The sequence below is a fragment of the Schistocerca piceifrons genome, chromosome 5 (genome assembly GCF_021461385.2).
Source record: "Schistocerca piceifrons isolate TAMUIC-IGC-003096 chromosome 5, iqSchPice1.1, whole genome shotgun sequence".
NCBI classification, from domain to species: Eukaryota; Metazoa; Arthropoda; class Insecta; order Orthoptera; family Acrididae; genus Schistocerca; species Schistocerca piceifrons.
Window position 1 is genome coordinate 35,850,624 of NC_060142.1, and position 26,404 is coordinate 35,877,027.

The 26,404-nt window shown below is 38.9% G+C and overlaps 1 protein-coding gene across 4 annotated transcripts in view; it reads right to left on the reverse strand.

Moving 5' to 3' along the window:
- Nucleotides 1–1,694: 1,694 nt before the first annotated feature.
- Nucleotides 1,695–26,404, reverse strand: part of LOC124797852 (RB1-inducible coiled-coil protein 1) — a 338,295-nt gene continuing 313,585 nt past the window's right edge. For all 4 annotated transcript variants that reach the window (XM_047260916.1, XM_047260918.1, XM_047260917.1 and 1 more), the window contains exons 21-22: nt 9,368–9,435; nt 1,695–4,083 (exon numbers count right to left, since the gene is read on the reverse strand). In XM_047260916.1, coding sequence (XP_047116872.1) covers nt 3,904–4,083; nt 9,368–9,435 — 248 coding nt within the window. In that variant the 3' untranslated portion in view covers nt 1,695–3,903. The remainder of the gene's footprint in view (nt 4,084–9,367; nt 9,436–26,404) is intronic.

The window sequence follows — 26,404 nt, forward strand, 5'->3', positions numbered from 1 at the left end:
TATCAGTTTTTATTTTACAATGTTGCCTACCACAGCATCAGCTTCTTCCCGACCATGTTTGTCACCCACCTCCCAGCCCCATCACCACAGATTCTAATCAGCTGTGTGCCTTTCTCATTCTGATTTTCTCTCCCCATACCCTGTGGAACAGAGGCTTCTTAGCAAAATTCCCATCACTCTGAAATTGTTTTTCAGTTGTTGTTCAAAATATTGACGTTCACTGTGAGTATTACAAAATTATTCCACAATGTAAACATTTTTGTATTTCTTCTTTTATGTCATTACAAGCCTTTAAAGCATTATTAACTTTCTCTGTGTCCTTTACTGAGTTCAAGCATTAATAACCCAGTCAACTCAATGTTTCAGTCTCATTCCATACCTGACACGAGTTTCAATATTCCTGTGGTATCAGCATAAAACTGGCTACATTAATCTAATTGTTTTTCGAAAGCCCTGGCCACATTCTTTTATAAGACAATACTACAGGTCTCAGTGATCCATAATAGCATAGTAGTACCCTTTTGTATTTCCAAAGCTTCTTCTCTGTTATCCTCATAGTAATGTGGTCCTTCAATCACTCCAAAATCTTATTATAATCTACTTTATATTTACTTTATCTACTATTCTAATATTCTATTTTCTTAATTTCTACTGTGCCTTCATAAGGCAGTTGTTCAAGTGCTTCCCTTCCCTTTTATTGTGTAGTTCCTTTGTTCTGCCCTGAGTAACATACAAATATGATACTTATCCTGCCATCATGATCTTCACCTTCATTTTTGTCTTTCTTTGTCCTCCGGTATGTCTCAACAATAACTTTTATCAGTTTCTGGAATGTGATCTTTTTTAGTGTCTGCTTCTACAAATGTCTGGTAGTATATAAGTGCTGTGTGAAAACAAGTTACAAAAAATTAGAAAGTCTAGTATTCTGAATAATGAGGGTGTAAATCCGTCATTTAACTGATTTCTAAACCATTTACTTATTGATACTCTTTGCTTCATGTGGCATAGGTCTTATGACATACAGCGTTGATTTCACAACAAAATGTTAGCTGTTAAGTATGCTGAGAAGAACATACAAAGAGCATAGAACACAAAGAACTTTAGCACACGGAGTGCATATGTAAGCACACAACATATGACTGCATGACACCGGGTTACGTGAGGCATTGCTGAAACTTTGTCAAGAATAATAGCTTGTCCAGCCACATGCGGTAAATGTTGACACAAAGGTTGTTTGCAATATTAAGTGACCCCACTCTTTTTTCTGTCAAATTTCTGGTGAGTCAGTAGACATAAAAACTGCCAATGATTACTTTTTAGTCCCCATCCAAAATTTTCTCTGTATAATCTGTATTTTACTTTCTGGCAGAAACTGTAACAGCTTTGTATTTAAAACATAAGAGAGCTATTAGTTGGGGGCAATTAGTGACACCCCACATGGTGTCACTAGTGGCGTCACCAGATACCTACGGCTAATAGACTCCTTTTATTGCACTGTCTTGTTAAAGTTTTGCTATTAGCAGCTCAGTGGCACCACTGCCTTCACTTAGCTAGTAGTGGTCTAAGAGCGAAAGAATGCCAACCACGTAAGAGGGAAAGAGAATAGCAAATGCCACTTGTATCAATAAAGAAGTCATGTGATAAGATCTTGTTATGAATTAAGCAATAGAGCCAATGGCAATATAAAAACAAAATTGAACAAATAAAAAAAATTTATTCTATATTTGTACAGTTTCATTTACTCAGGGCAAAGGGTGACATGACGTACACTGTATCTTTCAAAATTAATGACATTTATGATTAAAAATGGGAGACAAACTAAGCTGGTTCACTAACCCAGACCTAGGCAAATATTACTACATACAGGCGCCGTTATCTTTGGATCTTCCAATCTTGTGTTTGCCACAAATCATTATCCACCCAACTAGGAACCTACAAATCTTGTTCAATAAATAATAACTATACTGACCAGAAGATCCATAATACAGTCCATTTCCACAGAAAGTGGACTGGATTTTACATCACACAAACATCTCAAAATAACACACAGTCAAGCAAATGAATAAACGTGTGTTTAAATACAAACATACGCAAACGTAACTAGCAGTCATCATTCTCGATTTGCAACATGACAAACATACGGAGGCAACCTCCACAGTTCTGATCACATCCACATCTTAAAATTAACATAGTAATATAAATTACTTCACCACAAGGTTCATAAAATTACTTAGGCACAACAGTTTTTGTCTTAACTTACAGATTTAGTCTTCAAACAATCACTGATTAAAATCATCCTGCTGCCCAAGCATTACAAGTGAGCTCCTTATAACAATTTTGTGCCCTCTCAAAAGAGTTATTAGCAATGTAAATCTTTATATTACAAAACAGCCTTGCTGGGGGAAAAGAAGAAATGTTTGATTAAAAGACTTAAAAGCTCTGTAAGTCTATGTGATCTCTTAAATGCATATGAAAAAATATATTAGTATAAATATTTTTCCAAACACTATATACATGCCATGCATATGCACACAAAGTGTGTCTGCTACAGTATTTACTTATATTATAAGTATATAATATTGCACAACTGTATTTACAAAGCTTGGTTGCACGCTTAATAATTACTGATAATTGCGCCAAGCTTAAAAATCACTTAATACAAAACTACAACAACTGGAGACTTCTGAAAGAAAGTTTTACCTAGTTCTAGTTTATTTTCCGTACACTGCCAGGTTCAACAAATATTACACAAGAAGAGCCTATACAATTTACAAAATAGTTAAAATTATTAACACAAAGATAACATCCAAAGGACAATTCTTTGAAGAACCAGAATATACTGTTAGCTTAAGTATATTTTTTTGCATCACAGCCCTACAAACTGTTATAATATCCTAAAGAACATCGTGAACACTTTTACCTTATCTACACTTGAATGCTGTCAACATAAAACATGTTACAGAAATACTATTGGAAACAGATCTAAATCAAGGAAGGAAACACTAGAAACTGAAGTGTCATATTCTAGGTACCTGTGTTTCAGTTTCTGGAAAATATTATTAATAGACCAGAAAACAATTACTGTTTTATCAAATATATACAAGTCCTCTTCATAAAATTACAGCTAGGAACGAGTTTGTAGTTCCAACTAAGGTACTATAAGACTCTACTGCTTATTAACAACATCATCACAATTTATACAAAATATGTACACATAGGAAAATTAATACTCAAGCAATTTGTATTGATTACACTCTCAAGTTATCCAAAACATCCTGTCAAGTAACATGTTGCTAAACTAATCACACAGCGCATAAGAAAGGACAACACTATTTTAAATTTTTCTGACACATCCTATCTAGCTAATGATCGTATATACACACAATTTACAAACAGTCTGAAAGTTGCAGTGCATACAGTAGTATGTAGCACATTATAACTTCCTTGTAAATAAAAGTTTTTGGAGCAGCATTTTCAGCATCAAGAAAGAAAATGAAAACAATAAAGCAAGGTACATGAGTTCTGTTACTCTGTGTTGTTAAGGGCAGATGGAACTTTTATCAGAGTGCCAGCCTCTGACATTTGTCTCTAAATCTAAAAGGAATCTTAAATGTAATTACACAATTTCTATACAAAACAAAAGTTTCAGGACTATTAAATGTAATCATAATATCACTAACAACAATAAATATTTTACTTATAAAACATTACTCTTGTTAAAGAAAAATTGTGTTATGCTGACTGGGAAAGAAAAAAAGTAATAACACGAAGGGATAATACTGCAGCACCAACTTTGCAGTGCATCATGTTAAAATACAGCCAAGCTTCCTAACTGCATATTTGCCGAGAAGTTTGTTTTATGATAGTAACTGAAAGTGCAAAATAAAAATCATATCTGACTAATTAGGTGAGCGATGAATCTTTAGCTGTTGAACTGGAGCTGGAACCACCAGAGCACTGATGGTGGTGGTGGTGATGGTGCTGGTGATGGTGCGTACAACGAGGAGCTGCAATCTTCGGTAATGGTCGCACCTTTACTCGGAAGAACTTGGTCCCCTTAGGCACATTGAAACGATTCTGAGGCTGAAAACACACAGGACATTTTGGAATTTTTATTGTATACGTATATTTTACATAGATTTCATTCTATCCTTAATCACCAAATACAATATCTTAATCCAGACATTTTGAGGTTAGACTTGCTACGAATGTGTAAGAGAATTGATTAAAACCATAAAAAACATCACTTAATTGAATGCATACTAGCTGGTGTAGAACGTACTGACATTGCGCCATTACATCTGGAATGTGTTGTGTGGAGGCCTTTGCAACATTATGATAGATCATGATGTTCAATATAAATATACGAGGGAGGTTTGAAAAGTTCTTGGAATCATCATGAGAGCGTCAGCGCTAGTGCAATGAGTTGTTCACATGATACTCATTGGACTGTTGCCTGTGAACACGTGCCACGTCAGTGTTCTTGGAAGAGAGCTGTGGAGGTGACGTGGCTCTGTTGTTCTCATGTCATGATTTGTGAAGAGGGGAGGAAAAAAATTGAGATTCGAGCAGTTATTAAGCACAGGGTGACACAGAAAAACGGGAACATTTCTACAATCCAATAAAACTAGAAGTGATGAAGGAAAGAAATTGCATTCATAGTAATTGAATCCTTACAACTTTGCCATTTATGAAACATTGATGGCATTTATCGTTTTTTTTTTTTTTTTTTTTTTTTAAATTACGTCCCTTAGATGGCATTGTCTTGTACAAATACATTCACGAAATCTGCTGTTGAGGTTCCTCATTGACTGCTGCAACATCTTAGCTGATATACTGTGAATTGCATACCAAATTCTCTGTTTTATCTCATCCAGGGTTCTTGGTCGAGTCGTGTAGACTTTGCTCTTGAGGTAGCCCCACAAGAAAATATCAAAACAGATAAATTTGGTATTCTAGGGGGACCAGGGAATGTTACCGAATCATGAGATCACACATTTGCCAAACAAATCTCGCACATATTCTATTGTTTGTCGTACAGTGTCTGATGTTGCTCTGTCCTGTTGAAACCACACTTCTTAAACATTTGGAACAGCTGTTCAATGCAGGTGTAACAAAAGTTCGTAACATATCCACGTAATGATTGGCATTGACAGTTATTGCGTTTCCCTGTTCATTTGCAAAAAAATACGGTCTGATAATCCCATGTGATGAAACACCACACCATACTGTCACTTTACTAGCGTGTAAAGAGCGCTCATGAACGTCATTAGGATTTTTGTTTGTCCAGTAACAGTAGTTCTGTTTATTCACATAACCTGTGATATGAAAATGTGCCTATCTGACATCCACAATTTTAGAAATTCATCGTCACTGTTTATTTTTGTTATCATTTGTTGACAGAATAACAAGTGATCGTTTTCCTTCAATTGCTGCACAATCTGTAGTTTGTATGGATGAAATTTTACATCAAGGTGACGAATTTTGCGGACACTCTCCTGGGACATTCCAACCACTGCTGCCTGCATACGAATTGAACGCTGTGGGCTCTGTAAGACAGACTCGTGTACAACATCAATGTTCACTGGAGAACGCACACTTCTTGGTCGTCCTGTTCGTTTCTTCTTGAGGGCAGATCCAGTCTATTCAAAGTTTTTAATCCAACATTTTATAGCGTGTCTTGATGGAACCACATCACAACGTCCTAAATTATAAAAACGTCGAAACTCCCTCTGTGCCACTACCAAACTATCATTGTTTTCTGAAAACATTTTTATGGCTAATGCATGCTGCTGTCCATTCTGCTGATCCATGATTACTGATACAGTGGACTGTTTAATTGCTAACTGTCAAGCCTGCCCATGGCTGCCACTACTCATTTCAAACATTCCTGTTATTCTGCGTCACACTGTACTTCGTAAAGGAAGGTATGAAACTAAAGGACATTCACACCAATTTCCAGAATACACTGGGGGACTCTGCTCCTTCATATTCAACTGTTGCCAAGTGAACAAGTGAATTTAAATTTGGTCGGGAGAGCTTAGATGATGATCCGCGCAGTGGTCGGCCAAGATGTGTCACAGAAATCATTGCAAAAGTGCACCAAATGGTCATGGTGGATGGCCGATTGAAACTGCATGAAATTGGTCATGCTTGCCAGATGTCATCTGAAAGGGTGTATCACATTTTAACTGAAGAATTAGAAATGAAAAAATTATCTGCTAAATTAGTGCCGCAGCTGTTTACGCTGGATAAAAAACACGTGCCATCACCGTGGCAAATTACACGAACTAAGGTATGAATTGTTGCCCCCACCTGCCTTATTCACATGATATGGCTCCGTAAAACTTCCATCTCTTGCCGAAACTGAAAATTTTTCTTGGTGAATGAAGATTGACTTCGAATGAAGAATTGATAGCTGGAGTTGACACCTATTTTATAGGCCTGGAGGAAACTCCAAGAACTTTTCAAACCACCCTCGTAACTTTGACAATATTTCAGATTATATTTACATATTCCATTACATTTTCACTTCCTAGATACTACAGTTTCACTTGCTGTTGTAGCCTATGTCGTCCTTTAGCAGAATCTTTATCTTGTGTTCACTGATCTGCAAGGGCATGCCCACCACTCCCCAGCTCTAAGAGAAATGAAAAAAATATAGTGCAGTCGGGTGTTTTTTCTTTCAAGAAAATTATTAAAAGTCAATACCACACAGGTTTTTAGCAGTGCCGGAACAGGAACTTTTTCATGGCTACTTACAAGTCACCATTCCAAAACATGAAAAATGCTCCATTACCCCCTCTCCCCGAGTCTAGACACCCCCTACAAGCTACTGTATCGGTAACCTTGATCTGCTTTAACTGTTATTGTGATCTTTTCATTTTCTCACTGTCTTACTTTGTATTGCCTTGCATCACCTAAATATCTTATCTGTCTATTGTGGAATTTATACCCCACTGGCCTGTCTTTGCTGATGATTAACTCTCCAACCATGTTACTGCTTTGTTTCCTACACCAAAATTATTACTTTAAGGACATAGAATATTGAGCACCAAAAACAGTCTAGTATACTTTGTTTATCTCAGTCTGAGACTCATTTCTGCACATTTGTATTTCCACTTGTTGATGCACCATTTGTTCTCCCTTTCCTTTTTGTACTAACATTTAGAGAGCAAGTATTTTTAGGTAGTTGCCCTGATACTATAATTCTCACTGTGTAGAAGTAAATAAGGGTTCACTGTTACGATCCACGTAACATTCACATCCATACAAATTATAAAAATGTATGTACGTATGTATGTATGTTCCGCATATCCTCCTAAACCAATAGACTGATTTCAACTGAACTTTGTACATCATTTACAGCCTGGAAAGAACCACTGTGGGGGTAAGAACCACCCACCTATTAAAGGTGTGGGGAGGGGAGTGAAAAAGCATTGAAGCCCACGACTCAAGAATACCCATACTTAAGCTATCTAGCATTTGCGAACAAGAGTACTTTGAGCCTGCAGCAAATTTTACACACAATTTCAAACCTCAACGAAACCTTTCTCACTGATGACCCCCACAAAATTACGAAAGGAAAACAGTTTGCCACATAGTACATTTTCGCAGTTCATGCAGTAAAACTGCCACATGAAGCATGACTTTTACTTTGCTATAACTTCACTACTGACTCCATTCACAACATATTTCGTACGTAGTATCCACACGCATTGCTGAATGTACCTACAAAAATAGGTCACTGTACGACATTCGGTTCAGAAGATATGATGCCATAAACACTGAGACCACAAGAAACTGCCGCATTGTGCATGGAGTTTTGATTTAGGACTTCTTTATTAATAACTCTATTCACAACACATTTCACAGACACTAGCCACATATACCACTGGATGTACCTGCAAAACTGTATCACTGTACAGCACATAGTTCAGCAGCTATGACTTCATAAACATTCAGCTGCATGAAAATGAAACTGCAGAGTGAAATTCGCTGGACATACAGGTGAAATATGTGTGAAATATATTTCACATGTGTAAATGGGTGAAGCCATAGATAAAAAGCTCGTCCCAAACCCCTGGAATATATTTCAATCAACTGTGGTACTCATATTAGTTACAATCTGGAAATAAATGCTGTAGGGGTATGAAGCAACAGACTCCTTTTGGGGTGAGCCTGGTAACAGAGAATGAAGGGAGCATGAGGAGATGGACACAGAGTGAGGGGGAAGGAGGAGATAGGCACAGATAGGACGTGGAGATTGACAGAGATAGGGGATGGAGAAATGAACAGAGTGAGAGGAGAGAAGGGGATGGACATAGAAAGAAAAGGAGAGAAGAAGAATAGGGAGAGGGGGTGGGGCTGGCCGATGGAGGGGGAAGGGGCTGGCCAACGGAGGGGGAAGGGGCAGACGAAGAAGTTGAAAGGAGCACGTTGTTGAAGGGGAGAGGAGCAGACTGACATGAGAGGGGAAGGAGAAGATGGAAAGAGAGAGGCGTGGAGGAGTGGGCAGAGAGAGGGGTAGAGAAGGTGAACAAGGGGGATGGATAGAGACAGGAAGGTGGAGAGGTGGGTAAAGAGGGAGGACATGGGTAAAGAGAAGGGTGAGGAGACAGTGGATAGAGGAAGGGGGAAGGAGGAGATGGACAGAGAGAGGAGGAGATGGACAGAGAGAGGAGGAGATGGACAGAGAGAGGAGGGGATGGACAGAGGGAGAGGGGGAGGAGGAGATGTACAGAGAGAGGAGGTTGGACGAGATGGACAGAAAAAGGAGGAAGAAGGAGATGGAATAATACAAGACTGGAATAAATAAACACCTGGGCAATGTCGGTTTTCTCAGCTAGTAAATAAACTAAACTATGAGCCAATTGTCCCTAACATGTACAAAAGCATTAGTAGCCATTACCATTGCATGCATGATGGCCCTTGAAGTGTGGTTGGAAAGACTGTGACCCCTAAAAATAACTGTAAATATGGAACACCACGAGAACTTTCATCTAAATTTGTTATGTCCTGGTGACATTTCAGTTCCTGTTCTCTCAAATGAAATGAACATACCTCTGTGGAACCTATTGGAAGTAGTTACAAACTAAACTTTGCAGAATCTTCTGTAGGAACTGTATGTGCTAAGAATCTTTTTTCACATTCTCATAAGATCAGTAAGTAGATAACAGAACACTCCGTCTCTGTAGATGCCCTTGAGTTCCATCTTACTGCTGTGTTGACATAACTCAGTCACATAGTTTTTCCAAATCACTTCATTTTACAATACACATGTAGCAAATCCAACTAGCAAATGAAAATAATTTTATTGCTTTAAATGGTACTCTAAGGAACATGTGGTTAAATAACATTAACTCACCTTTAAAGCATGGCAGTATTCCTTATCTGTTACTTCACCTGTGCAGTAAAGTCTCCTTTGGGAACCATCTGAAATTGCAAAATGGCGCTCTTAAGTCTCTACAATAAGTACAATATCAAAAGTTATGCAAGAGTGAATGACATTCATGGTAATATGCACAAGGAATTTTAGATGTAACAACAGTTACTTTTATGTAAGTTGCACCAAGGAATAAAAATACAGAATGAGGTGTATATGTGTTGTCTGTTCCTTCAGACATGTCTGAAAGAACAAACACCACGTATGAATAAGAATGTTGAGAAATCCCAAGTTTCCATTTTATGACAATTTTGAATCACCCATGATTTTATACTTTAAACATATAGGCTGATCATGATCTTGAGAAACCCCACGTTTTCTGATATTTTCTGTGTTATTATGCACCCATTATATCGCCTACACCAAAGGGAAAACCCCCACATGCACAAAAGACATGGGCTTTCTGAAAATTTTATGTTGACAGCACCGTTTTAAACAGAGAAAATAATTGACATGTACCTATAAATCAAGATAAAATGAATGACCTGAGGCAATTCCTACTATTCCTACCAAAAGAAGAAGTCCAAAATGGTTCAAATGGCTCTGAGCACTACGGGACTTAACTTCTGAGGTCATCAGTCCCCTAGAACTTAGAACTACTTAAACCTAACTAACCTAAGGACATGACACACATCTATGCCCGAAGCAGGATTCGAACCTGCGACTGTAGCGGTCGCGCGGTTCCAGACTGTGGTGCCTAGAACCACTCGGCCACTCCGGCCGGCAAAGAAGAAGTAATTCAGAATTTCTACACTGATGTTTACAACTGGCCAACATATGTCAAAGAATGAACCATGTGTGGAATATAATTCCAAGAGAATGGAATGTAGGTGTGACTTGAATAAAGTACGCATTAAGTAACATTTTATACTTTTTTATTACAAAATAATGAGGAAGTCCACATGTTCACTAAGTAAATTTTAACTCGACGTCAAGAAAATATATCACAACTGGCTACAGTTCATTGGCATTCTTCCCTCCACATTCATTTTAACGAAAAATGAGAAGAACATACGAATTTTAAGACCTGAAAGGTTTTCTGTATCTCTTGAAAAGCTTAGTTTCTTGGACATGTGGAGTTTCTCAATGTCCATTGACATATAGCTAAGGTGGTAATGGCCAATGATCCCCTTGGTGCAGATGCACACCAAGCTGAAACTGTTGTGGAAATCAGCAAGATGTCGCAAGTAATTATTTTATGAGCAAGGTCTTTACATCAGTAGTGTGTGGCATTAAGTTGAAAATTTGACTCCAACAGGAGGAATGGCACAGTAGTCTGTGCAGTTGTGGTGACTACTGTGTTCGGATGGCGTCATATCAGTGCAAGTGCCTTGTAAGCAGGACAAGTAAGCAAGACACTCAGTTTCGAATCCTGGTCCAGCACAAATTTTCAACTCCCCCCATTGATATAAATCAATGCCCAGCCTCACTGATATAAATCAATGCCCACTGGCTGTCTTTGATTTCTTTGTGTATAGAATGAAATTTATCCAACTCGAGATACACAAGCATGAATTGGTGTGCCCATCAGGCATGGCCCTTTTCTCTTGTTTTATCTCTCATCTTTTTCTACTTCTCTTTTTCAAGGTTTGGAACAGTCCTGATGAGTTTTATTTTCAGTTTCAACCAACCTCTAATGATGAAGTATTAGGCTACTCTTCTCACAAAAGGCACAAAATAACACTTGCTGAATTTCAGTGAAAACCTTTCTCAAACCTATGAATCTCAAAAATGCAGTAATTCATATTCTTTGCTGCACTCCCTATAATTTCATTTAAAACTTGCAAATGGTACAATGTGCTGAGTCTTACTTCCAAAGCCAACTCCTCCTCTGATTAATTATCTCTATCCAGTTGACGATACATAAATGATCCAGCGAATGGGCTGGACAGCAACCTGCAGTTGTTTGCTGACAGTTCTGTGATGTATGACAAGCTTTCAAACTTGAGGGGCTGTAGGACGACACAAGATCACTCAGACAAAATTTCTAATTGGTGTGATGAATGGCAACTGGCTCTAAATGTACAAAAACACAAGTCAATGTGGATGAGTACATTAAACAAACCCATCATGTCTGGATACAGTATTAGTCATGCAGTCATGTTACTTAAATATCTAAACATAACACTGCAATGCGATATGAAATAGAATAAGAATGTGAGGACTGTGGTAGGGGAGGTGAACGGTCAACTTTGGTTCATTAGGAGAATTTTGGTAAAGTTTTGTTCATCTGTCAAGGAAATTGCATATAGGACACTATTGTGACCTATTTTTGAGTACTGCGTGAGTATTTGGGATCTGCACCAGGTTGAATTCTAGGAAGACACTGAAGCAGTTCAGAGGCCGGCTGCCAGATTTGTTACAGATAGATTTGAACAACACAGAAGTATTACAGAGTTGCTTCGGGAACTCAAATGGGAAACCTCGGAGGGAAGGCAGCATTGTTTCAGAGGAACACTACTGAGAAAATTTAGAGAAGCAGCATCTGAAGATGACTGCAGAATGATTCTGCCACCACCAACATATCTCTTGCATAAGGATCACCAAGGTACATACAGAGACATATAGATAGTATCTTTTCCCCTGCTCTATGTGCAAGTAGGAAAGGAAAGGAAATGTCTAGCAATGATGCATGGTACTCCTGTCAAGCGTTGTAGAGTGACTTTCTCAGTATGTATATAGATATAGATGATAATTTTAGTGAACATATTGTACATTAGAGAGATATGCCTCTCTTCTTGAATGTCACTATTTCCTTTATCAACTATCTGCATTTCTGATTCATTCCTTGAACTACATAAACATTTTTAAAAAATACTGGAGTATTTGTACAATTCCCTCTCTGTCATTGAGTACTGCGCAATCAATCAATCACTCTCTCTCTCTCTCTCTCTCTCTCTCTCTCTCTCTCTCTCTCTCTCTCTCTCTCTGTGTGTGTGTGTGTGTGTGTGTGTGTGTGTGTGTGTGTGTGTGTGCGTGCAGCAGAGCATCATCCTTGTTGACATTGAGAGCACAATTCTACTTCTTGCTGCATTATTTGTATTGAGTCTTTGTATGCTTTGAGAACTACATGGTAAGTAAATCTTCTGTTTATTGTACTGACTTGTTTGCTAATCATTTCTGTTTCTGTCCTGCTTTCCTATGATGATAGTTGTCACACCACTCTGCAGCCCACCTCTCCTTATTGTTGCATTCCAAGTTGTACACAACATTCCTGGTGACAAGTACTTGGGCCTGTGTGTGGCCTTCTTCACGTCAAGTTTACTTCTTCCTGTTCTGTTGTCTTTTTGACTGATTTTTCCTGTTGTTTCTCGCTGTTTGTGTTTGTGCATTGCTCAGTAGATAATGGGTACTACACTGCAATCGCCTGCTGCACAGCCTGCAGTTGATCTAGCTCAGCTTATTCAGTTTTAGAGTCAATGAATGTTGCAACTGCTTGAAGTAATGAATCACTTCATGACAGCACTGATGACTTCCTACAAGATGCCGGACCCAATAGTAGCAGCACCACATGCCAATGTGCTGCATTTTGTGAGTTTAATAATGTGAAGGAAGTCTGGACAGAGTACCTTGCACAGTTCAATGTTCACATCCCAGCTCATCACACACAAGGTACTGACAAACATTCTTTCTTCTTGGTCATGGTGGAAGTGGGTGTTAATGCTTGTATGTCCCGCCCTGAACTAGTACAAAGGCGCTTGCAAAGTATTATGAGGGCAGGGTACAAGTGGTGGCTGCCAGTTGCAAATTCTTTAGGTTGCGTTAGCAACAAGAGAAGAGACATACTGTCAGTGACTTAATTTGCAAGGCCTTACTAGACAGCGTACCGTATTTACTCGAATCCAAGCCGCACCTGAAAAATGAGACTCGAAATCGAGGAAAAAAAATTTTCCTGCATCTAAGCCGCACCTGAAATTTGAGACTCGAAATTCAAATATAGAGAAAAATTTTAGGCCGCACCTCCAAATCGAAACAAAGTTGGTCCATTGTAATATGAGACACAATTTAGGTCGAATGAATGACGACACAGCTACAGTAGTCGTAAGATTAGCAGTTAAGCTTTACCAGGTAGCCATTGCTATGCGTCAGGCGCTCCGTCCGTATTTATACAGGTACCCTTCCTTTTTCATGTGCTTCGTCTGGTTTGAATTGATTGCTTATTTTTCCTTGATCTGATAAGTGCCGTTCTCTTTGTTATAGGTGTTTACGTCACTCTAAGCTGAAAATGCATTACTGTACTGTGTCATGCATTGTTTGTCGCATTCTGATAACGAGTGTTTACGGCCTGTTGCCGCTCGCGGCATGGCTTGCTTTTGTGCGCGCTGCCACCGCTTACAATAAAAAAAAGAGAGTTCTGAACAAGAGTTTAGCGAAAATTTTTCTCCGTTTGAAAATCTTTGCAGACGCCTCTTTAGTACATTACATTCTGCTCAGAAATTAGTCATCCTAGATTTAAAAATCTAGTGAATTACCGTGCCTCATTTCTGACTGTATCACTATTAGGCATAAGAATAATACGAATATAAACGTGACATGATATGTATATTCTTCCGCGTTTGCTGTTGTCTCACTCTAGTTTCGTAGTTTATTAGGCGGACAGGATTTAAATGAGATAGCAGCAAACACGAAAGAATACATGGCAAAATGTTTATATTCGTATTATTCTTAAGGTGAAGAGAATACTGCATGTGATTCACAATTCATAAAAGTTCCGATAAGCGTCTATCTCTTATCACAGGTAGGAAAAAATTCAGTTGGCCATATTGACAAACATCCCAAACAGTCTTGCCAGTCGAATTTTTGTAGTACAGTGAAATGCTGCTACATTTGAAGATGAAAAATACGGAATTTGTATTTACTTCGTTGGGTAATGTATGAACATTAAGTGGTCGAAACTCGGGGCGGAGAAAAAAGCTCGTCTTGCACTTCTTTTTTAAATTTCTTTACTGACGCAGAGGTTTTGGCGCCAGTATTTATCTTTGTGCGTGCAAAGCATGCCTGCGTAGCGCTACATATATTCGAGGGCGGAAGTTAGTTGTGGCGGCACCTACCAACATTTTTCAGAACTTCCGCTTACTTTGCACTCGATTCTAAGCCCCAGGCGGTTTTTTGGATTGCAAAAACTGGAAAAAAAGTGCGGCTTAGATTCGAGTAAATATGGTAGATTCAAATATGCCTGTGGCAAATATTATAGTGAGATAATGTGACGCCATCACACACTATGAAGCTGATTCCTAAATTTAGGAACAGATTCTTTAATGCCCACATCCTTCCTTGCAACAAGTTCTGCCAATTCTGTACTATCAAGGTTCCTGCAAAAATGCAGCAGACAGTTTCAAGGTAGCGCCTGTTTGTTCAGTAGACAGACACGGCAAACATGCCTCGCAGCTGACTCACCAACAGTGGCCCACCTGGCGTCTGTGCTCACATGTTGGGGCTGACACGAGGTGTGAAGTCATGCCCTCCCTGTAATACAGCAAATGATCATTGATCTTGCCCCTAGTGTGAAGTGACTTGCTCCTTCATGCAAATCTAAGTCACAAAAAATGTGTACTGTGTTTCAGAGTCCCACAGCATCACTAGTGCAAAACAACACTATAACAGCTGTTCCCAACTCATCTACAGCCTATGTGAGGACAACAAACTATTTGTGTCTCTAACTACTGCTGGACAATCGGTCCATTTGCAACTGGTCACTGGAGTTTCAATGACTTTGCTCAATCGTTACACTTATGGATTGCTTGGCAAACCTTAGTTGGCACGTCACATAATACAGTGACATCATGTAACGACCAAGACATTCCTGTTTTGGGCACTTGTAACTTTCCTGCAACTTTCAGACATTTGATAAAGACAGTGGCATTTACAGTGCTTTCCTCCCAAGAGAGTGCCAATATTTTTGGTCAAAACTCTTTTGGTTTGTTTTGGGTTAAGCATTTAGGACAGCGTACTTCCTTCAATCCTCGAGACAGTGTTGCTAAGCTATGAGTAGAATTTCACGATTTGTTTTCTGAGGATTTTGGGAAAGTCAATAGTTTTGTTGTCCGTGTCAAAGTGAATGGTAATACACAGCCACATTTTGTTAGAGCTCATCCTGACCCTCAGGCTCTTTGAGAACGGGTGGCTCAGGAACTTGCTGCTTTGCAAGACAGTGGGGCCATAGCACTCATTACTGCTAATCACTGGGCATCCCCTCTTCTTAGTCTGACAAAGCTGTCCAGCAGACTCCACTTGTGCACTGATTTTAAGGAAACTGTGAATCCTCAATCACTGACAGTTATCTCTTACTGTGCCTGGAGGAACTGATGGATAAAATGGATGCCAATCATTGCTTTTTCAAAACTGATTTGCATGAAACTTACTTGCAAATACCATTGGACAAGCAGTCATAACATGTCTGTGGTTAACACTCATCTGGGTCTCCATAAATTTTTGAGACCACCATTTGGCAGTGCTCCTGGGCTTGCCATTTTTCAGCACTTCCTGAGGCATATGACCGCAAAAGTTCCTTTTTACTCAAATAATTTAGATGAAATTGTCATCTGAGGCTGGACTCCTAATGAACACATTAACAATTATCACACTCTCTTTCAAGTGTTGTCTGCAGGTGATCTCACATGGAAGAATGTTCTTTTTGTTCGGTCACAAAAGTGTCAGTCCACTTTCCAGAAATTGAAAGATGCTTCGGTTGGTGACTGATGCCTTGTTCATTGTAATAAAGCCAAACCTCTGGTCTTGGCTGCGGATGCTTCCTCTTACAGTGTCGGCGCAACTGTGTCACATAAATTTGGTGCTGCTGAAAGGCTGACTGCCATTGCTTTGAAACTGTCAGACAAAGCTAAGGGTAATTAGTCACGAATTGGAAAGGAGCCTCTCGCTATTGTCTATGGCATCTCTAAGTTTCACCAGTATCTTTTAGGCAGAAAATTTTCCTTGGTGACTGATCATAAACCCCTACAATCTTTGTTTACCCCTTCTCAGTCAGTCTCAACACACAAAGCATAGAAACTGCAATGGTGGGCTGCTCTTTTGTCAAATTACCATTATGACATTGTGTGTCAGCCCACTTCCAAACATGTCAACACGGATGTTCTTTCTCACCTGCCTCTTAGCCCAGATTCAACATTTAACAAGTCCTCTGCTTCTTGTAGATACACTGATGCACACGACACAGATGTGTTGTATAGTTTTCCACTGAATCACCAGAAAATTGTCCAGGACACAGTTATGGATCCTGATTTGCAGATTCTGTTGCACTCATTCATACTGGTTGGCTGTATTCAGCCAGACCAATTCATAGCTCTGTGGTTCACCGATATTCTGCCAATTGGTGCACTCTTGCAGTGCACCAGTGTGTCATTTTGCTTCGCATCAGTAACGATCAGTCACATATTGTGGGTCCACATGCTCTCGTGCCTGATGTGCTTCATTTGCTACATCAAAGTAATCGGGCCATCATTTGTATCAAACATCATTGCACTTGACACTGCCTGGATGCACAGATTGAGCAGTTGACTTCTCAGAGCCTGTGCTGAACAATAGTCAGCCCAGCCTCGGCAGTTCTTTGAATGGCCCAAACCTTGAGTGCCTGGGCAATGTCTGAACTTGGATTTTGTGGGTCCTTACTGGACTACAGATCAGCTCGTCGTTGTTACACTTACAGCAAATTTCCCTTCATGGTTCCTATGCTCTCTACTACAGCTAATTTCACTATCCAGGCCTTGTCGTCAACCTTTCGCCTGAGCGACTGCCTGAAGTGATTGTAACTGACAACAGACCTCAGTTTGTTGCTACTGAGTTTGAATAGTTTCACACCACCTCCAGCATCAACGATATCGTGAGTGCAGAGTTCCACCCACAATCCACCAGCAAAGCTGAACACTTTGTGTATGAACATTTAAGCACCAGATGGATGAATCTGGTGCCTCCCACACATGGAATCAAGCTCTGTTGCTACTCTTGTCCTCCTACTGCTGCCAGCCATGCAACGGACTACCGCCGGTGGAGTTTTACATTGGCAGCACCACCCCTTGTTTCAGTTTCTGCACCCACCCTGGCGGACTGTGCCCGTTCCGCCCAGACATGCAAAGTATCACGCCCAGAGACACGCAAAATATCACACATATTGCATGGTGGATGCAGGTGCTGGGAGTGAGGCACCACTGTAGGTTTTCCTCAAGGTTCTATGCTTCTCCTGCAGGACCATGAGAAATGCTGAGGAGCCACCAGAATCAAATTCATCCTTGTGAATTGTGTGATATTGCCACAGGCTTCAAGCTTTCAGATTCTGTGCCCGCCTGGTTGCAGCGGCCATTGCTGCCTCCAAGTCCCATGGGCCTTGCACCGTCTGTTCCAGTTCCAGAGCCAATGGAAGTTAACACACTTTCACCACTGTCGCCACCTCGACAGCCACCACTGTCTGGGGATGTGACCCTCTTTCCAGCAGCTGTCTCATGTGGTGCCTTGGGCCTCTGCAGTTGTTAACATGCCTCCATGGGTCAGGTTATCACACAGCGACCTGTTTACATCTTCCTTTTTAAGTTCATCTTTACTTAGCTTTAGGGGATAGTGCAAATCATCAAACAAGTGTCAGCAAGAGAGAAAGTTTCAAAAAGGTTTCAAATTATTTGTCAAGTTTGTTGGAGGGTGCTAAGTGATCTCAATCTCTAATACTGGTGGTGAGCATTTTACAGTTTTAAATTTGGTCAATAATTATATAAAATACAGAAAAAAATTTTTTTTTGTTGTCTCTGGAAGCCGCTGGAGAGGAAACCTGCAACTGGGATTGTGTGACCACGAGTAAGAAGTGCATAAATGGTTGTAGGTTAGTGCGTTGTGGGGTATGGTGTCAACTGTATAACAAGGTGTTTCACTGGGGTGAATGTAGCAGGAAAGCAAGTGGGGGAACTTAGCAAAGTCTTCTCCTGGAGCTGCAGGGCATGTAGCAGGAATAGACTCAGTAGTTGAGCAGGAAGTGAGATTGTGTGTCCTCCAGGCACAGTTAGAGGATGCTAGACAAGAGCTAAGTGGGGCTACAGAGGCTGAGGGTGGAGAAGTGGGAACTGGCAGCTGACAACAAAGCCATTAGGAACTGAACATACTCTCATAGTTTCATTTTGAATGTTAAGAATAGGTTTAGCCAGCTGTCAAGAGTCATGTGGAAAGGAGCCTCCAGTAGTTACAGGAGTAAGTAAGACATAGCAGACTCCCACCATTGTCAGGAAGCCTAAGTTAGAAAGCAAAATTGAAGAGGAGAGGATTCCAGATCTAGGTAACAGTCTCATCGGACTACAGCAATGTTGCAGGAGACATTAGGTAATGACTACCAATTCAACAGAATTTTTAAACCAGGTGCTGGGCTCAATAAGGTGACAAAACTCTTGAAGGTCTTGTATAATACTACAAGAGCCCATAACCAAAAGCATGATTTGTTGCTTTATGGCCAAAACCGTATGAAATGGTTAAATTAGATGACTATGAACCTGACTAGTGGGCAGTAATGGTCAAAAACGTCACAGCTCCATGTGGGTCCATTTCTGCAATGTCAAAAAAAAGTGCAGATAGTATTATCACAATACATCTCATATTAAAAATGTACATAGATTCTGTCATTTTATCATCAAAATGTTTGTTTTCAGACATTTTACGTGAAGTATTTGGCTGAGCAAATTTTCAAAACTGGCAACAAACCACCACAGCCACTGAGTTCAATTTACTTTTTAAAATTCTGAATGGTTATAAGGATTGCTGAATTAGTGTTTTCAGAAATTCTTACGTTACATATACATTCAAAAATGAAAAGAACGTGCCACAGTTTAACTCCCCGATGTTGAAAACTGCTATTTACTTGTTATGCTCTTGTCCCTTGAATCATGTCTCATGAATGCAACAATATGAAGTATAAATAAGCTCTGGTTTAATTTTTAATTATTAATTGGTCACAACAGCACATGGCACAGATTATAGCAAACAAAACTATCCATATTAATCATGACATGCACTATGAATACTGTCATGGTATTGTTAATCAAACAATGAAAGAGGAGCTAACTTGCCAAGAACACGAGAAGACAAATACCAAGATTGTTTACCATGTTTGTCAAATTAGTTAATGAGGTCACGTAATTATTCAATATTCAACACTGACATTTTCATGATAGTGCTTAGGAATATGGAACTTTTACAACTTCAGTAAAGATTTAGATGGTTTTTGGCATTTGTAATTCCCGCTGTTACACTAATGTTTTGCACCTGCATGAAACAATCTGATTGCTCTAGCAAAATCTTAACCTGCTTTTCATGCTAGGATCAGTTTCGGTTACAATGCTGCATTCTATCACAAGGGAAAAGAAAGGCTACTGACAATGCTGAAAAATTTTACATGCTACCAGAAGGCTTTCACAGATTTAGGAACATATACTCGTGATAACAGGAATGTAGTGACTGTCTTAGAAGAATTCATCTGCAGATTATAAAATCAAGAAAAATTAATAATGTTATTTCGGTTAGATTAAACATTTTTACACAAACATATAAAATGAAAAGTGAACATTCTTCTACATCTCTAAATCTGGATTCATCTAATTCTAACCCTTGCAATCTACTGCTGTGTAAAACAGATCTGCCGTAGTATTTATTAAAAACATATATATTTCACAAATATGGAGCAACACTCATACAAAAAAATGTAACAGGTCTAACCCCATTTATTTCTGATAGAATGACAATCAGGGACATTATAATTTTTCGTGATTTTCCAGCTGCCAACTACCAGAAATGAGCAATGTTCTTTTAGATGAAGATTCAACATCCACAAAAGGTATTATCTATCATAAACTTCACTGTACGATTTTTAGCTTTTGTTGTTGTCTTCAGTCCGAAGACTGGTTTGATGCAGCTCTCCATGCTGCTCAACCCTGTGCACGCCTCTTCATCTCCGAATAACTACTGCAACTTATATCCTTCAGGATCCGCTTATTATATTTGCCTCTTGGTCTCCCTCAATGATATTTGCCCCCCACAATTCCCTCCAGGACTAAACTGATGATACTTCAATGTCTCCGAATGTGTCCTACCAACCAATCCCTTCTTCTAGTCAGGTTGTGCCACAAATTTCTTTTCTCTCCAGTTCTATTCAGTACCTCCTCATTAGTTACCTGAGTTAGCCACCTAATCTTCAGCATTCTTCTATAGTACCACATTTCAAAAGCTTCTATTATCTTCTAAACTGTTTATCGTCCTTGTTTCACTTCCATACATGGCTTCATTCCATACAAATACTTTCAGAAAATATTTCCCGCGACTTAAGTCTATACTCGGTGTTAATGAATTTCTCTTCTTCAGAAACGCTTTTCTCGCCATTGCCAGTCTACATTTTATATCCTCCCTACTTTGACCATCATCCGTTATTTTATTGCCCAAATACCAAAACTCCTCTACAACTTTAAGTGTTTCATTTCCTAATTTAATTTTCTCAGCATCGCCTGATTTAATTTGACCACATTCCATTATCCTCGTTTTGCTTTTGTTGATGTTCATCTTATGTCCTCCTTTCCAGTACTGTCCATTCCGTTCAGCTGCTCTTCCACATCCTTTGCTGTCTCTGACAGAATTACAATGTCATCGGCAAATCTCAAAGTTTTTATTTCTTCTCCATGGATTTTAATTCCTACTCCAAATTTTTCTTTTGTTTCCTTTACTGCTTGCTCAATATACAGATTGAATAACGTCGGGGAGAGGCAACAACCCTGTTTCACTCCCTTCTCAACCACTGCTTCCCTTTCATGCCCCTACACTCTTACAACTGGCATATAGTTTCTGTACAAATTGTAAATAGCCTTTCACTCCCTATACTTTACCACCTTCACCTTCAGAATTTGAAAGAGAGTATTCCAGTCAACATTGTCAAAAGCTTTCTCTAAGTCTACAAATTGCTAGAAACATAGGTTTGCCTTTCATTAATCTATCTTCTAAGGCAAGTTGTAGTATTGGTATTGCCTTGCATGTTCCAATATTTCTACGAAATCCAAACTGATCTTGGGAGCTGCAGCTTATTCACTGGCTTGTAACAAAGACTTTCATACCATTAAATATGATCCTGTAAGGTTTTTTTACTATCAGAAAATTGTCTGATTAGTACGATGCAGCACTAAATTTGTCAGATACCAATTTTTTCTGTATCTGAAAAACTAATTTTATCATATCCAACAGATTTCTGATGTAATGCTTTGTTACCAACTGGCAAAATTTTTAACACTTTCGTAACAGTCTCAAAATGGGAGGTGCTCACATTCTTCTGAATAACGATTTTTGCGCAATAACTGACGTAAATCTACTAGTAAAAGAGATTTTCAGATGGTCTGTTACAATTCTAAAATTACTGTATTCTGGTTTAGGGCAGTGAAATCTCCTGATTTTATGTGGTTTCTGCTGTATTGCTTTAAGTCAAAACTTTTGGTTGTGGGCTCTCCTACTACAAGGATTTTACTGAAGAGGCTCAGGTAATAGCAGTAAAGGCTGGGAATAGTCATAGTAGGAGATACTAGGCTGATGTTACAGGCAGCGACTTGGGCATGACTGTTGCTCAAATTTGGTCCACTAGTGTTATCCGGAGATCCTGCATTACAATCAACCCCATTCCAATAGTACTATGGTGTGTGTTAATACAGGATTTGAGAAGGTACAGACAGGTGCCATTTGTGAGTATTCATAGGTCAGGCTAAACTAGGCATGGTCTACACCTGAGGGAGATTGGGAAGAGAGATGGTGGCAAAATTTATGGCAAAGTTTGTAAGTGACAGTATAATAAGTTGATCTGAGCTCACTCAAAGCCAAATGCCAGTGATAACTTGGTAGAGAGGATAAACCTTTCTTTAGGACGATGTAGGAGGTATCACTGCTTAAGGAAGGCTCCTTTTAATACTGGAAATTAGTTCAGTGAACAGGGGATGCAGACCAGAAGGCATAATAAGCTTACTTCATTAAAATATTTATGAAAATAAAAATTAAACAATGGAAAATCCAGGACGGAACAATGACAATATTATGAAAAGGATATATTGCTACTCACCATACAAGGGACATGCTGAGTAGCAGAGAGACACGATAAAAAGACTGCTAAATATGTGAGCTTTCTGAAGTAGACAACAAATACACAGTCACACAAGCACAACTCACACATGACAGACTGTGATAAATTGTGCATGGAAGAGCAGTCTGGATGATGGGGTTAAGGAAAAGGCTGGGGCAGGGAGGGTTAGGGATAGCAGGGTAGGGGTGGGGTACTGAGAAGTGCTGCTTGGGGGAAAGTTCAGGGACATGGTGGGAACAAGGTAGGACAGCTAGGTGCGGACTGCACAATTTTACTGTCACTCACCCCTACCCTGCTATCCCTCCCCCTCCCTGCCCCAGCTTTTCCTTACCCCTACCACCTAGATTGCTTCTTTCATCATGTGCAGTTGCTCGCAGTCTGGCCTTGGTGGCCAGAGACAGTGCTCATGTGCGAGTTGTAGTGGCGTGAATGTATGTTTGTGTGTGCACGCACATTGTGTGTTTACTTTAGAAAAAGGTCTTTTGACCAAAAGCTCACATATTTATCAGCCATTTTGTTGTGCCTGTCCATGACTCAACATCATCTCTATGTGGTGAGTAGCAATCTATCCTTTTCATAATACTGGCACTAAAAAATAAGTAGACGATCGCTAATAGACCTTGACACTGACATAACTTGTATCTGAGAGTCTCATTTACATAACGAAGAAATACTAAGGCTTCCTTTGGAGCAGTACATCGTATCTGATTTGTATGCAAGCAGTTCATTACAGAACAGAGGTGTAGCCATTTATACTACGAGTAATGTTTCATTTAAAAGAGTTGACATACCAAAACTCTAACACCAAATATTTGAAGGTCATGCAGGAGAGTTTGAATTTTCAAGGAAAATACTTTTTATAAAAGCCCTGTGCATTTCCTGCAGCTCAGAAGACAAGAGTTTTCCCATTTAGACTTTATGCTGTGCTAAGCTCAGTTCTTAATAAAGACATGAAGCTGATTTTGTGTGAGGATTTTAATTTAAACATCCCAATGAATTCTCACGAGAATGGAGTTACTTCAATTTCTGGAAGATTAGGAACACAGCAGTCAGTCTCTATACCACTGTTTATTATTATTAATATTATTGCATATCCAGATATCAGCTATTAACAGCCATTTTGAGTGAACTTGAAGGAATTACCAGCTAACAAACTCACAACAGTACATGCCACCATATGACTTGACAAGTATATAGGCAGACTGTTCCTATTCTTCTGTAACTAGAATTCAGAATAAAAACATTGTGATCACAGATATCTTCACAGTCAACCAGATTCATGGTCAGTCAGCTTCATGTTCAATTAATGTGAAGAGCACAATATGACAAAAATTTGTAATGGCCAGCTAAATCATGATGCACAGGTAGTAAAATGAATGTCCTGCAGTAAAGGATTTAAAAATATGAGCAAACTTTCAGTGCAGACATTTAAAGCCATCCTCAAAGGGAAACCTTGGCAGAAACTCTACTTGACTGATAAATATAAATGAATTTCTTCCAACCTTTACCACATTCTTTGATAACTCTTTTCCATTTAAAATTTTCATGTGGTCAAGCAAACTAAAAAGCAACCAATTTAGGTAACTAATGGCATCAGAATATCATGTAGGAGGAAATGGGAGCTCTATCATAATACGGAGGACAGTCAGAGCCCTGTAACGTAATTTCACTACAGGAAATGCTGTGAAGTGCTGAGGAATGTCGTCAGATGGGCAGAAACAATCCATTATACCAAAAGAATAAATAACACTCAGAACAAAATAAAACTCCATGGTCAATTGTGAAAGAGGTAACTGGACAAAATTTGGGTGTTCAACATATTACACCTCTCTTATACGAGAATAAAATTGTTAGTCATCTACCACAGTAGTTCGAAATATTTAATAGTCACTTCTTGTTAATAGTCTAAAAGTTAAATCCAAATTTTATTGGTAAAGGTAAATATGCAGAACTCATGACATTTGGTGTACAGAGAGAACCACAACACATTTAGTTGCGCCACACTGGTTCCTGTTGACTAACATATCTCTACTTCTTAAGTGCAATTCCTGTATCGCCCACGCAGATCTCTGGTATAATACATGGCTCACAAATGTGATATTGTTGTCCTAAGGCATAAAATTTAAATGTTTTGGCTGCAGCATGCTGACCTTTCTAAATGTACACAGTCCAACATTTCTTACTTCAGCATAAGTTCTCAGATCTAAGATGTACTGTAAGTTCCAAGCACTGGGATCAACATTTACAAGAAACTAAATTGTACAGCACTGAAAATAGATTACACAGCACCGTTTAACTGTTTCATTGTGCGATTTTTGACAACAGACATACATACTATTTTTACGAAACTTCGAATTTTCTTAATACTCTGAGTAATCAATGAGACAATCCAGGCCTGAAGCTGAATGTAGCTCACTCTTGCACTGATATTACTGCAGCACATTTACCAGCCATACTCAGAGAGTCAAAAACAGTTTCCAAGAAATTTAGAGGATGGCTGGAAGGTTTGCAGCAATAGTATCAGTCCAAATAACTATGTAAATAAAAACACACTTTTTAATATATCGTGTTTTTAAATTGTTCTAAAAAGTATAAAATAATTTCTCTCAGCCCCATACACATTCCTAACACTATACAGATAGCCCTGAAAATTTGTGCTTTTAATAGTTATGACAGTGCTTGTAAGATGTACAACAAAAAATGTGGTGCACATGCAATACATAACTGATGCATGAAGAGTTATTTCCAACTATTATCTACTGCATGCACCCCACATTTTTCATTATAAATCTTACAAAGTATTGTCGTAGCTATTAAAGATTCAAAAGTACAAATTTTCGGAACTGTCTAACAGGATTAGAAATCTGTGTGAGGCAAGGAGGCACTATTTTATACTTTTTAATCTGCTTAAAAATGACGTATATTAAGATTCATTTTTATTTAAATAATTATGTTCTGTTTTTAGTCTTGTCTGTGAAAGTTCTCGATGGATTTTAAACATTCAGATGACATTAAATTTTTTATTTAAATAATTACTTATATAAATATTAGATTTTTAATCTGCAGATTCATCCATGTACACGTATATCACACACAATGCACACATCAACTTCTCCCCCTCTCTCTGTCCATCTCCTCCTCCCCTTTCTCTCTGCTCCAGCCACGCCCATCCACTTGCTTACCAGCTGCAACGCATTCCAATACTCCCCACACAACACTTTAGTCCTGCAGGGCTGCTGAGATGTCAGGTATTACCAACCATTTTCTCACCTATCCCCAACACAGACTGACAAGAAAGAGAATTAATATTGCATTATCATCCAGTTCTTTGCTATGTTCAAAATTTTGTGTGTGTGGCTCACTGGGACATTAGTTTAAAACCAACTGCAAAATTTGACCCAACAAGTGATCTAATAAAGTTGTTACAATGAATCACTTTCAGCTATGTGACTGAAATCTCAAAATGTGTATCCATCAGAGTGTTGTTTTGCTTTAAAGTTACATGTAGTTGTTTAATTAATTCTCAACATGAATATTTCAATAACATGGTAGGAAAATCGTGCAACATGTTTGCTACACATTACTGTGATGCTACAAGGTGTTCAAAAAGTCTCTCCGCAGTGTCGTGTGATTGTTAGCCACGCGTGCCATACACCACAGTGAATACACCGAAATGAAACTCAGTGAAATACAAGTAATTAATTTTTTGAATATTCATTTTTACTTACAAATTTTCACAATAAATGTTGAAAGTGTCCTCCCTGTTGTTGAATAAACAATTCAATTCGTCTAATCATGTTTCCAAACACAAGCTGTAACATTTCTTCTGTAACAGAAGCAGTGAATGTGGATATTGCAGCTTTCAATTC